Here is a 14,422-nt window from a genome sequence, read left to right as displayed (position 1 = left end):
TGCAAAAAAATGAAATTGGACCATTTTCTTACACCTTACATAAATGTAAATTCAGAATGGATTAAAGACCTAAATGTGAGAAAATAAACCATTAAAATCCTAGAGAAAACATAGGGAGCAACCTCTTCGATATTTTCCACAGCATTTCCTTACTAGGTATGTCTGCTGAAGCAACAGAAACAAAAGTAAAAATAAACTATGAGGACTTCATCAAAATAAAAAGCTTCTGCAGAGTGAAGGTAACAGTCCACAAAATAAAAGGCAACCTATGGAATGGGAGAAGATATTTGCAAACGACATATCTGATAAATGGCTAATATCCAAAATGTATAAAGAACTTATAAACTCAACCCCTAAAAAACAAATAATCCAATTTTTAAAAGGGCAGAAGACATGAAAAGACATTTTTCCAAAGAATACATACAGATAGCCAACAGACACAGAAAAAGATGTTCAACATCCTTCATCATCAAGGAAATACAAATGAAAACTATAATGAGATATCACCTCACACCAGTCAGAATAGCTAAAATTAACAACACAAGAAACAATAGGTACTCAGGATTCAGAGAAAGAGGAACCTTCTTATATTGTTGGTGGGAACTGCAAACTGGTACAGCCACTCTAGAAAACAGTATGAGGATTCCTCAAAAAGTTAAAAGTAGAATTATCCTACAATCCAGCAATTGCACTACTAAGTATTTACCCGAAGAATACAAAAATACTAATTCGAAGGGATACGTGCACCCCAATGTTCATAGCAACATTATCAACAATAGCCAAATTATAGAAAGAGCCCAAATGTCCATTGATTGATGAATGGATAAAGAAAATGTGGTATATAGGGACGCTTGGGTGGCTCAGTGGGTTAAAGCCTCTGCCTTCAGCTCGGGTCATGATCCCAGGGTCCTGGGATGGAGCCCCGCATCAGGCTCTCTGCTCAGCGGGGAACCTGCTTGCCTTCCTCTCTCTCTGCCTGTCTCTCTGCCTACTTGTGATCTCTGTCTGTCAAACAAATAAATAAAATCTTAAAAAAAAAAAAAAAGGAAAATGTGGTATATATACACAATGGAATATCACTCAGCCATAAAAAAAAAAATGAAATCTTGCCATTTACAATGATGTAGATGGAGCTAGAGAGTATTATGCTAAGCAAAACAAGTTGGTCAGAGAAAGACAAATACCATAGGATTCCATTCATGTGTGGAATTTAAGAAACAAAATGAACAAAGGAGAAAAGAGAAAATCAAAAAATGGACTATTAACTGTAGAGAACAGAGGGCTACCAGAGGGGAGGTGGGTGGGCAGATGGGGGAAATCAGCATTGGGGATTAAAACTACATTTATTATGATGAACCCTGAGTAACATATAGAATTGTTGAATAACTCTACTACACACGTGAAACTATATAGTACTGTATGTTAAATATACTTGAGGCAAAATTTAAAATTTAAAAAAAAAAAAGTAGCTTTGAAGACCACGATTTTAAAAATGGGGAGAGGAACTGAGTAGACATTTTTCCAAAGAAGACAGACAACTTGCCAGCAGTACATATATATAAAATATTCAACTTAGGCAATCATCAGGGAAATGCAAATCAAAAGTACAATTAAATAGCAACTCTCACCTATTTGAGTTATCAGAAAGACAAGAGATAAGTTCTGGTGAGGATGTGGAGAAAAGGGAACTTTATGCACTCTCAGAAGGAATGTGTAAATTGGTATGGTAGATAGCCACTATAGAAGGCAGTAAGGATGTTCCTTGAAAAATTAAAAATAGAACTCCTGTGTGATCCAACAATCTCACTTTCAGGTATATATTCAAAGAAAATGAAAACTGGATATCAAAGTAATATCCACACTACCATGTCTTTTGCAGCATTATTCACATCTTAGCACAATAGCTAAGATATGAAAATATCCTAAGTCTATCCACAGATAAATGGATAAAGAAGATGTGGTATTTATTCACAATGGCATTTGGCCATGAATAAGAAGGAATACTGCCATTTGATTGAAAGTAAGACCAAATACTCACAACCAGTAGATTATTCTAGGACACCCATACATTTTTCTCCAGGGAATAAGCCTAATAAGACTCAGCTCTTTTTGTTAGCAAACTTCTTTGTGCAGGCTGCTCTTATTTTGACTAAATTACAGTTAAAGACTATGTTCCCCCAATGAAATGTGGCAGCAAGGAATAGTTGTTTCTATGAAACTGTCACAGAAGGAAGAAGACTCTGATCCTCTTATTAAAAGGATACCTGGTTGGCTTCCTTGGTGGAGCATACAACTCTTGATCTTGGGGTTTTGAGTTTGAGCCCCACCTTGGGTGTAGAGATTACTTAAAAATAAAACCTTAAAAAAAAAAGACAACAAGAAGAAACCTTCTTGCATAGGACCAAGACGACAATGCTGACCTGTAAGAAAGTCCTAGAATACACTCTACTACTTAACACCACAATAGAGCTTAGGTTTCAACTAGAAAAATCAGAGTTCAATGTTTCCCTAAACTCTGAATCTGGTTTACTCTAGCCCTACCTCTTGACTTTGCAGGGTCAAAAGCAAAGAGCTACATACAGAGACAAAGGGCTCCCTGGACACCTAGCACAATCCCTTCCCATTTTCCCAAGAGTGTCACTCTCTCTCTTGACTCCCGTAGGGAATGACAATGCCTACCCTGGAGGAAGACAACAAAACCAGTACAAAACTCTGACTACTCAGCATCTTGTTCAGGGCAGATTCAGACCATGACCTTGGAGAGCAAAACCCTGAATGTCAGTATTTGTCCACCTTCATATTGCCCATGTCTGATGTCTTACATGAATAAGAAAGACAAAGGCATCAAGGAAGCCTCATTCGCCATTCTGACCTTGTCCAGGAAACGAAAGGACATGCCATTGGCTACCCAGACCCACTGAGTGAGTGGGAGAGCAGGGAGGTGAGAAGCCTGCTACTCACTGGCATCACCCTTCATAACCTCCAAGTAAAGTTCCCAGCGACATGTCTTAATAACAAAACCTGGAGACTGAGATTGAGACCACCATTTATTGCCAGGGCCACATCAAAGGAGCCACTCTGTACAGTGACCTCCTTACCACCTGTCAGGAATCAAAAAGTCACTATGTTCACAGACAAGAAGAACCCTATCCTCTGAGAATCCTAGCTCATTAAGGCCACTAGGAGACTGTCCAGGAGATAAGGGGTGGAATGGTTGTGAGTTGGTGCCCCAAAAAGGGACTCTAGAAGCAGAGGGGAACTCAGCCACTTATCCCCTGGGGTCCATGATATAAGAACAAACTGCCCCTTGCACCACTCCACTGTGGTGGGCTCTGGAGGGTGCGCCACATGGCAGGGGTGGACATATTTCCACTAGGGAGTCATCTGCAGCTTCACCAAGACCTGGAAGATCCAATACCTGTCCCCAGTAAAAGGGGTGGATACAAGGCTAGTTATCTGCACCCAATGCAAGTGAGGGTGTTTTTAAGAGATGTGCACGTTACTCACGCTTGGCCAATCAGAATCTTCTAATATTGTTCAAATGTTGGTAGATACTGTAGAAGCACACAACGGAACGAGACAGATAGATGCACACACAGAAATAAAGACAAGATAAGATGTGAGGTAATGAGAAAGAGAGATGCAGACAGAGACAAAAGGATCGAGATAAATAATGGCAAAGATGCAGATAGAAACAGAGGCAGAAATGCAATGAAAGAGTGAGAGACAAAGCAGAGACAGAGAGGCAGAGACAGACATAAAACGATGCAGAGACACCACTATGTTGATTGCAGCGTTGTTCACAATAGTCAAGATAAGGAAGCAGTCCAAGTGTCCATTGATAGATGAATGGATAAAGATGTGACATATATATACAATGCAATATTACTCTACCATAGAGTATTATATCTTACCATCTACAACAACATGGATGGAGCTAGAGGGTATTATATTAGGTGAAATAAATCAAAGAAAGACAAATACCATGTGATTTCACTTATACGTGGAATCTAAAAAAACAGAACAAATGAGCAAAGAAACAAACAAAAAACAGAAACAGACTTGTAAAAACAGAGAACAAACGAGTGGTTGCCACAGGAGAGATGGATGGGAGGATAGGCAAGATAGCTGAAGAGGATTAAGAGGTACAAACTTAGAGTTATAAAAGAAATAAGCCATGGAGAGAAAAAGGCAAAGTAGTCAATAATATTGTAATAAGGTGACAGATGGTGACTATACGTATTGTAGTAAGTATAGAGTAATGTACAGAATTGTCAAATCACTGTATTGCACACCAGACACTAGCATAATATTATATGTTAACAGTACTACAACTGTTAGTATTACAACAGTAAAGAAATAGAATAAAAAGATGCAGAGAGACACACTGAAAGAAATATGAGGAACAAAGAGAGACACATAGAAATAAAGGTGCATAAATAGAGATATAACAGAAAGACAAGAGGGAAATGAAGATCTCATTGAATGTCTGGATCTAGTAACTTCCGAAATCATCTTGACCCGAGACTTCCTCGTAACATGAACAAAGTAAATATGAGTTGGGTTTCTATCACATGAAACCAGAAACAGTACTTTTATTGTTAGTTATATTTTCTCAAAATAAAAATGGACCTTGATCAATGTGAATTCCAAGATATACTGGAAACACCCCTGTGGTTCTCTGAGACACCAGGGGCCACTATATCTGTGCCCGCATAATCCCACTGTCAGCTTACACACAGGATGCTCACCACACCTAAAAGGAGGCCGGCACACCCTTAGGCCATTGCACGGAACAATACCAAATACCCATGAAGGATGTGACTATCGGATTGATCTTCTATCTCCTCTGCCTACTCTTCACTTGGCACCCACAGGCGCCCCTAGTTTCCCTTCAAGGAGCAGTATGATCCTTTCCTTCTGCACTGGTTTCCTGCCTCCACCCAGTTAAGAAGACTCAGGGTACAGAGAACTCATAAGCATGTTTAATCACTTAAGATCTCTACATTCAGCTAGATGGCTTCAATGTGCTCCTCTTGCACCATCTGAGAAGGAAGAATGGAAACAGAAAAGCTCTTGGGGCGGGAGTAGATGCTGATGGCAGGGAGCTCACAAGCAGAGACTCCGAGGTCAGTGCAGGAAGCAGCACCACAGTCAGATCCTCCAGGCAGGGGTCACAGGAGGTGACCTGGTGACTCTGTCAGAGGCACTGTTGGACTCTGATCCATGTGGGGGACAGGGTGTCAGGCAGCTGGGAATTCTGGGCAAGGACAGGCAGACAACACAGAAGGTGGAATCCCAGGTATCCTCTGACGTCAGTGCAGGAGCCCTGTAGAAAAGAGGGTGATCAGCACAGGGGACCCTGAGGGACGTGCCCTCTCCTCACTTCTCAGTTCCACTGCAGCATCAGAGAAAGTTGGGGTCCAGGACATACTGTCATCACCTCCCAAAATATCTCTAGAAAGGTATTATTAACTCATGAGAACAGGGCACTCCGGCTACACAGATGTGTGGGAGGCTATGAAGCAGCTGTTATCCTTTCAGGGGATATTAAGTTTTACTAAATGTAATGATAACTCACCTTCGTTCCACCACTAGTAGCCTTTCATTTATAAACTCTCACAGGCAGTAGCTGCCAACATGAAACACAACGTGGGCATCATCCTGGTGTCGAACACCCAAGACGTGGCTCTGGATCCACGTTTCACACAAAGATGCCACCCAAGTTGTGGCCTGGTTCTGGAACAACTCTGGGTCTGCCTACAGAAACTGGGCAAACTTCTCCCTAACTCTTGATCTCTGTCGCAGGGACGAGGCCATGAACTGAGCGCACTCACCTCATGCTCTGCCCTCTTTCACCTGTGCCCACACCCCCACCGAATCAGAGCAGAACTAGTACCTGCTGGCGGAGACCCACGAGGTCCTACAAAAAGAAGGGATACAGAAAAAGGTCTCATTACACAAACAGCCAGTCTCTCACTCACCCCAAAGGGCGGTGAGATAAGAGACTTAAGTGGAATTTTACTTTGTCCCTACCCATCAACCACAAGACCTTAACTGCCCTAAGTTAAATCCCCCAAAATGAATGAAACTGTCCCCAGAAGGAAGGGAAGCAGAGGCTCTGACCCTCATAAAGAAGGAAGCATTCAGAAAGGAGCCAGAGAGACAATGATGAATTGTCAGGAAGCCCTAGAATATAGTCCACCTGGGACCTCCGTGATGGGGCTCCTTTCCCCAGTAACGTCAGATTCCAAAGCTACCCCCTAGGTTGTTCCATCTCCTCCCACCACCGGCACAGCCTCCTTCCTTTCAGGGTCAGAAAGAAAGAGCTACATCTAGAGGCACAGGCCCCCCTTAAGGCACAGCCCTTCTCCCCCATTTCCCCAGAGCGCCTTACCTTTCTGGCTCCTGTGACGGACGATAAGACCCAGCCCGAGGAAGATCAGCCCCAGCACAAAGCCTCCGATGCCACTCAGCGTCTTGCTCTGGGCAGATTCCGACTGTGCCCCTGGGAGCAGAGCCTGAGTGTCAGGCTGAGTGTCAGGCCGAGTGTCCCCATACCCCACAATGTCCCTTTGGGAAGCCTGTAGTCCAGTCTGAAGTACAGGACCTGGGGGTGCCAGCAAGCCCAGTGCTCCCTTCTGGCCACCCATAAGGGGAGGAAAGGACCCACTGACAGACCCTCACACCCAGTGGGTACGTGAGAGTAGGGAGAAGCTGCAACCTGCTCCTCCAGACACAACCCTAACCTCAGACTCCAAGACCCCAGTCACCAGCCAGAGAATAAATCCTTCAGAGCTACAGGGCTGGGCTGTAGGGTCAGGGGGTGGAGAATGATCTCTCTAGTATCTAGAAAGACAATGAGATCGAGATTGTTCTGACGCTCCTGCCGTGGGCATCAGCAGTGACATCAAGGATGAGGACTGGAATGGGACGGGCTGGAGGAAGCTCTGCTCTCTGTCCTGTGGGGCCCATGGTGAAAGGATACAGATTGCCCCTTACGCCACTCCACTGTGATGGGGCTCTGGAGGCTGGGGTGCTCCACATGGCAGGTGTAGACATCTCCTCGCTGGGGAGTCATTTCCAGCATCACAAGGATCTGGAAGGTCCAGTCCCCATTCCTAATAAGTGGAGTGGACACCACACCAGCTTTCTCCTCCTGGTCATTCCGAAACCACCGAACTTTGATCTGGCCTGGGTAGAAATCTGTCACCGAGCAGACCAGCATGTTGTGGTGGTTCAGAACCTCCGTCCAGGATGGGGAGATGGTCACTGCAGGTTCCACTGAGGGGAGTAACAGACAAGAAAAGACAGTGAGATGTGAGACTGCACGGCAAGTCTCCCCATGGAGAAGAGTCCTGTCTTGGTACCAGGATGGAAAGATCCCTGGATTCTGAGTCTTGAATTAAGATCTGAGCTTGGCCACTTTATTAGTTCAAATAAACATGAGTCAGCTTACTTTTCAGAGTCTGAAGAAATAATAGTAATTATCGTATGAAAGTTATTGTTAATATTAATTGATAAAATGAAACATTTTTAAATTTTTTAAAGATTTTATTTATTTTTTTGACAGAGATCACAAGTAGGCAGAGAGGCAGGCAGAGACTGGGAGAAGCAGGCTCCCCGCTGAGCAGAGACCCCAATGAGGGGCTTGATCCCAGGACCCTGAGATCATGACCTGAGCCAAAGGCAGAGGCTTTAACTCACTGAGCCACCCAGGTGCCCCAAAATGAAACATTTTTAAATTTTAGATTGCTGTATTAAACAGGACACTATTCATAAAATTTTTGAAAATAAAAATAATAAATCTGGACTTCTTTCCTTCCACTCCTGTTGATATATAAAGTGCTTGCTAATCCCTAATATGCAAGGTAGTTAGTTTTGAAATTGAATGGTGTCATATAGGCAGTGTGTGGTAAGGTATTTGTCTAGAAGTAGGTGCTTATTAAATGACTACAATTAACTTGCAGAATGTCTACCCTTGATGTGAATGGTGATGCCCTGAGGAGAGGATGCAGAGGGAAGGAGGATAATAGGGTTTAGGCCAAAGGGAACCTGAAGCAATTTTTACTCAATAATTTAATAGCATCAATTTATTGACTCCAATCCTCAGCTCTTCCTATTCTGACATTAGTTAAGATTTTCTAAGAAATTAAAATTCTGCCTTATAGTACCATGCAAATACAGTTTATAATTTTAGTAAACACTTTTTTCTTAAACTTTGCATTCACAAACCCTGAGTTATTAAGATCCAAGGCACAACGTTTACCTTAAGGGATTAAGCAAAATAGTAAAGACTAATTCATAGAGTCCATTTTTAAGGCTTATTTACCTTTCTATTTTCCCTTGAGCCTAGTGAATGGGCAGCCAAGTACATTTATTCGTTTATTCCATGGAAGTTTGCACTCACACTACCTGGCAGTCACTGGGTCAGACACTAGGCAAACAAGGATAAGCAGTTCCTCCCCTCAGAGAAATCCAGTACTAGTACCAGCCATTTAAAAGCACATATAAGATGAATCATAATTTGAAATCAAAAAAGTCAAAATTTGGCCTGTGAAGACTAATATATTTACCACGTGTGCCAGGTGTCCTCCCCCCACCTGGCCCAGCCCACTAAGGCTCACGGGGGTGGGACCATTGCTTGCAGGACCAGGGCAGGGATGAGCAGCGCCCTGGGCTCTGCATACTTAAAGCTGGGGAAAGAGAAAGCAAACACTCTTAAGTAGGGAGCCGGAAGACGCAGCAGTGTTGAAAAGGGCAGAGGCAGTGCTGCCCCGCTGGGCGGACCCACCCGCCTCAGCTGGGAACAGTGCTGGGAAGCCCGGTCAGTCCCGGAGCTCTGCCCCCGCGTCCCCGCCGCTCCGCCCCAGGACGCGCCCTGCCTCCCAGTCCCAACGTTGGCAGCCCCTCCCCACCCCTGAGAGACGCCGCCCCCGCTCGGTCCCGCCCCTCCCCGCGCGAAGACTTGGCTGGACTGGGGACGGGTGGAGGGCGATTGGCAGGCGCTCACCTCGCCGCTGCAAGGTCGTCCTCTCCTCATTCTTATAGTTGTGTCTGCACACCGTGTCCTCCTCGGCCCGCGTGCTCTCCACGATGTCCTTCTGGCTGTTCCAGTACTGAGCGTCCGGCCGCCCCAGCTCCGTCACCGCCAGGTACTCCCCCACGTCGCTGTCGAAGCGCGCGTACTCCTCCCGGTTATAGATGTATCTGGTCAGCAGCCGCACCCGCTCCGTCCCGTTGGTGAAGTAGCACTCGCCCTTAAACTGGAGCACGAAATCCTCTGCGGGGAAGCACCGCGGGTCAGTCAGGCCCTCGCCCCTCAGCCCGACCAAAAGCCACCGAACAGCGGACCCTGTGGGGCACTGGCAGGCGGCCTGATAAACCTGAAGGCCTCTGCCTCGGATGCAGGTCACCCCTGCCCTGAGCATCCTCCTTCCCAGGCCTGCCTGCCCTCCTCTGAGGGCTTCCAGAACTGCCTTCACACAGGGAGGGGAGGAAAGAAAGCCGCTCTCTAGGGACAAGCCCTGGGACCTCTGAGCCCTGTCTGAACCTGAGAACTGAGGAAGACAGGGCAGTCAGTCTGATTTTACATCCATCCCTGTGCTCAGATCAGGACATTCTCACATGAAATCCCATTTTCCATACAACTTCAGGGAGCCTCAGAGACAAACAAGTGTCCACCTAAGCACGAGAGTTCAAGGGAATGAGGAGAAATGTCGAAAATGAAGCTTGAATTCCTTCTGACGAGCATATTCTCTTGATCCCCTGCAAAGGGCCTTCCTTCTAATGCCTGGGTTTACCCTGAGTTTCTGTCACCCGCACCCAACTGCACTGTGAGGTTGCTCATTCCTGTGAGCTAGAAGGACACACACCATCCAAATCCTAGAGAGAAACATTTATTCATGGAAAGAACACAGTCTTTTGAATGAGATAAAATAAATTTCAAGTTAAACCCTGCCACTTACCAACTTGAGTAGGTTACTAAACAGAGTACCTATATTATACATATAATTTGTAAATTGGAAGTCATAATGGCGACATATAGGGGTGTTAGGAAGATCCAGAGAAAATTCATATGAAGATACTAATCTTGTGGCTGAAATGGTTTCTCAGTATGTGCTATTTCCTCTTCTTTACATTCTTCTTTCTCCTAAATTCAGTCCACCATCAATTCAAGTCTCTGAATCCCACACAAGTTACTATCTGACCATAAACTAGCGCTACTTGAAGTTAAGACTCCTGTCTGTGGTCACCCAGTCAGCTTCACTCAAATAGCAAGTGTTTGCATCCTTGCGTACTTCACTCAGAATCAGGAATGTAGAGTCCTTTTAGTCAAACACAAAGACTATAGTGACCATCGCTTTCCTATATTTCTCCAAAACAGAATCTCATAGTGTGTGACCTATACAAGGTCTTGGGGGACCCTGAAATGAAAAATCTTGCTGTGATTCTTATTTTCTTACTTTCAAAATATTCCTATTTTCAAAAATAACTCCAATGTCACTTTGTCCCATCAGTGGTAGCAGATGCATGTTTTGTTTCCTCCTCCCCATTATAACATCCCCAGGATGGACTGAGCCCATGGAATAGGGATTGTCCTCATCCTTAGAGGTGGCAATGAGAATATAACACAGCTGTCTACCCCAAAGAGAGAAAATCTGTAATAAAAGACTATATTCTGAGATCATAGAACCTTCCACACTCTAGCCCAAAGGTCCTTCAGAGCCTGCTCCCCAGAGGGGTGACTTTGGGGAGCAGGTTCCCCGCACTTACGTGGAGAGTCTCTGCCCTCAGCCACTGGGACACTCAGCACCACCAAGATCATCATCACAGCTGCTGTCCAGAGGCCTCTGGGAATCCACAGAGCCATCTTCCCAGGCATCACTGGGAACAAGGGAAAAGAAATAGTAGTTAACACAGCTCCTACCTGGTGGCTCTGAGTACTCCAGAGAATAAAGACCTGTGAAGTCTTCCATCCACAGTAGGATTAGAGAGTCCCTAGTCCCAAGGAACCAATCAGCACTAGAGCTGAAGTATCTCATCTGTCTCTGGGCAGACATTTTTTAGGAAGGTTCTCAGTTTTTAGGGAGGTTCTCTGTCCTAGCTAGGTTCAGAGTCCCGAGAAAGTGAACCAATCACCACTGGAACTGAAATGCCTCACCTGTCTCTGGGCAGACAATTTTTAGGAGGGTTCTTAGTCCAGTTAGTTACGAAGGTTCTCAGCCTGGCAGTATGTCTCCATCAAATTACACTAGAAGAACTTTTGAGGTGAAGATTTTCTCCTAGTTACAGAAATTCTAGAGATCGAATGCATCAGGGATTTAAAGAACTGAATGAAAAATAACCAAGAGTAGACATCTTTGTGACATTTGGGATTTTTAGATTGTATGCATGAGATTTTTAGTAGGAAATAAGTGGCATCATGTTTCATTGAAGAGAAAATTATTGTTTCAGAGATGGCTACTTCTATTACCTTAGACACTCTGAGGAGCCTTAAGTTGTGGTGGGAAGAGCATAGTTCTTATGAGGAAATGGTTTTGAGCTGCAGTTCTACCACTAGTAGGCTTTGTGAGAGTCAGCAAATTACTGAACCTCTTTTGCTTAGGCTTCTCTTGGTATAACATGGACCATGTTTCATGCATTTTATATCCAGATCGTTATATATACAAACTTAATCCTAATATGGCTTGTTTAATATTGCAAAATGTTCCTCAGCTGCCTTGTGCAACTGTTGGGAATACCAGTTTAATATGGAGAGCAAGAAAACAAGCTGAGAAGAAGAAAAAAAAAGTGACACCCAGTCCTGTGGGCATGTGATTCTTCATTATGCAACAGTCTTTTATATTTGTGCTTTTTGACTGAAAGTATTTGAAAAGTTAAGTTCACTTTTAAGCACAGTCATCCTATGTCGGCAAAGGTGCAAACCACAAACATTCACAGAAGTCAGACTCAATCACCTTTCGCTTCATGGATAGAGAGCAAAAGATGTGGAGAAGCATTTCCTGGGGCCTAATGGTGTTGACCAGGAAGGAGATGTTAGAGTTATAGACTGTGCACAGATGTGGCACTTACTGGGCCAGCCCTAAGTTATCAAACTATGAATGGCAACAGTATCGATGTGTCTTTTTAGCAGATCTATTAATTATCAGGCTCCTCTTGCCCATGACTAAGGTCAGTGTTACATGGTTATAGAGCAATTACAACAGTGGTGGCAAACACTGATAAACAAAACATTAAGTATCTCCCACCCTTCTCTCCCTCCTTCTATCTCTTCCCTATATTTTGTGTTCTTTTATAATAGAAGTCAGGATCTGAAAGCAGAGTGTGAGGAGTTTACCAGGTAAAAAGAAATAGAGCAGAGACACAAGAATTTTCCATTAGCGGCACACGAAAGCAGTGAGTCAGCTCAGTATTCTGTACTAGGTGCATGGTTCCAGAGCAACTGAGACTTAGTCCCCAGGCTTTGACTAGCCGTGGTGTACTTAGGATCAGAATACAGAGGGTTTCCATGGTGGGATGGAAGGAGAAAGGAGGGATATCAGAGCTGGAATAGGGTTGGGGGGCAAGGTGCATGGTCAGAATGGGACCTGGAAGGTACATTAGTCCCCTCAAGCCCCACCTCAGTGTCTCTCAGAATAAATGGACAAGTCTGGTTCCATCACTTCCCTCTTGTCCTAAGGCAAAATTCTCTCCACTCTGTTGTGGGGCTGTGTGTAGAGGCTGAATCAGACCTGCGCATTGCCTCACAGGCTTCTCACAGGCCTCTTCACACAGACTTTGCAATGAGCAACAAAATTGTCAGCTTAAAACCCTTTTTCTGATTGGCTAAAACCTCGTCTGCAAGGCTGTAACTCAGGCTTCTGCCAGTTGTCTCTCTCTGAGCCAGTCAGCTTTCTCCACTTTTTCGAGAGTTCTCTGTACTCCTCATACTCTGTTGCATTACTCAGGGAAGCCACTGCTGGCCTGGCCAGAGAGGAAGGCAATTCAGATACCTGACTCCAGGTGCTTATCTCAGTCACCCTCCTGGGTCTCTCAGGATGAAGGTCCGTCATTTTCAGGGCTCACCTCTATGATCATACCCACCCTAAATCATCTCCATTTCTTTCTTTCTTTTTTTTTTTTTTTAAGATTTTATTTATTTATTTGACAGAGATCACAAGTAGGCAGAGAGGCAGGCAGAGAGGGGGTAGGAAGCAGGCTCCCTGCTGAACAGAGAGCCCGATGCGGGGCTCTATCCCAGGACCCTGAGATCATGACCTGAGCTGAAGGCAGAGGCTTTAACCCACTGAGCCACCCAGGCGCCCCTCATCTCCATTTCTTAAGGTCAACTGTGGTCAATGCATAACCCAGCCAGAGGAGTGGTTTTTCCATCACATTTGCACATTCCACCCACACTCAAGGGAAGGGGATTTTATAAGGCATGGATACCGGGGGGCAACATTCCTGGGACCCATTTTAGAATTCAGTTTGCAATATTTTACTGTCTGGTCCCCAAAAAGTCACATACCCCCAAATGGAAATACATTAGCCCCTCCTGAGGACCCCAATGCCTTACCCCATGATAGCTCTGGTTAAGTTTTATATTTCATTTAAGACTGGTCAGCTTAAAGTCCAAGTTCTCATCACCTTCCTATCAAATTACAGGACCCAGAGGTGTGAGAGTCAGGAACTCACTGAAATGGCCAGTGTGTGATGACTGAAATGTGGGAATTCACAGATCCAAGATAAACAAAATCTGACTTGTATACATCTCCCTGGATGAGACTAACTGAAAGGCAGAAGAGGAGTGCCCGGATCACTGGGCCTCCTTTGAAATTTCTTGGCTGAAAGCAGCCTGATTCTTACTGCAGCTCAAGGTTCTCATCTAAGGAGTGAATGTTTAAATTTTGAAGAAAAACAGGCACCTGTGGTGGTCACATATGTCACCAACTCCTTGCCTCCTTGCCTTGCACAAACGTCGCAAGCACTACTTCCCTTATCACACACAACTCCATATATTACTGTCCTGACCATTAAGGTTACAGTTCCCCCCTTGTTTTGCACTTGCACTTCGTGTATTGATAAGACCCCCCAGGGGCGCCTGGGTGGCTCAGTGGGTTAAGCCACTGCCTTCGGCTCAGGTCATGATCTCGGGGTCCTGGGATCGAGTCCCGTATCGGGCTCTCTGCTCAGCAGGGAGCCTGCTTCCCTCTCATTCTCTCTGCCTGCCTCTTTGCCTACTTGTGATCTCTGTCAAATAAATAAATAAAATCTTTAAAAAAAAAAAAGACCCCCCAAAAAAGTGGACATAAAGCTTGGCTTGGGGCCTTTCACCACTAGAGCTTCTGGTCCCCAGTTCCTTCCTTTGTCCTACTAAGGTGTCTGGAGTAGTCTTTTCATTTGTCGTCTCAGGGTTTGCTGGCCAAACCCAACACTGGAG

The 14,422-nt window shown here is 44.7% G+C and overlaps 1 protein-coding gene across 3 annotated transcripts; it reads right to left on the bottom strand.

Moving 5' to 3' along the window:
- Nucleotides 1–4,554: 4,554 nt before the first annotated feature.
- LOC308344000 (HLA class II histocompatibility antigen, DQ beta 1 chain-like) lies at nt 4,555–11,009 on the bottom strand. Of its 3 annotated transcripts, none has more exons than XM_080805288.1 (6): nt 10,777–11,009; nt 9,014–9,283; nt 7,003–7,284; nt 6,398–6,508; nt 5,900–5,923; nt 4,555–5,329 (listed from the first exon to the last, which is right to left on the bottom strand). In XM_080805288.1, exons 1-6 carry the CDS (start codon nt 10,883–10,885, stop codon nt 5,316–5,318), a joined length of 810 nt encoding a protein of 269 aa, XP_080661414.1. In that variant the 5' UTR covers nt 10,886–11,009; the 3' UTR covers nt 4,555–5,315. The 3 variants fall into 3 exon arrangements, with proteins under 3 accessions (XP_080661414.1, XP_080661413.1, XP_080661412.1); XM_080805287.1 differs by having other exon boundaries at nt 6,398–6,521; nt 6,989–7,284; nt 10,777–10,959; XM_080805286.1 differs by lacking the exon at nt 4,555–5,329 and having other exon boundaries at nt 5,742–5,923; nt 10,777–10,959.
- Nucleotides 11,010–14,422: the final 3,413 nt, after the last annotated feature.

Source organism: Martes martes, assembly GCF_963455335.1.
Source record: "Martes martes genome assembly, chromosome: 6".
Taxonomy (NCBI): Eukaryota; Metazoa; Chordata; class Mammalia; order Carnivora; family Mustelidae; genus Martes; species Martes martes.
Note: the sequence above shows the minus strand (reverse complement) of the source record. Positions and strands in the feature narration are given on the sequence as shown.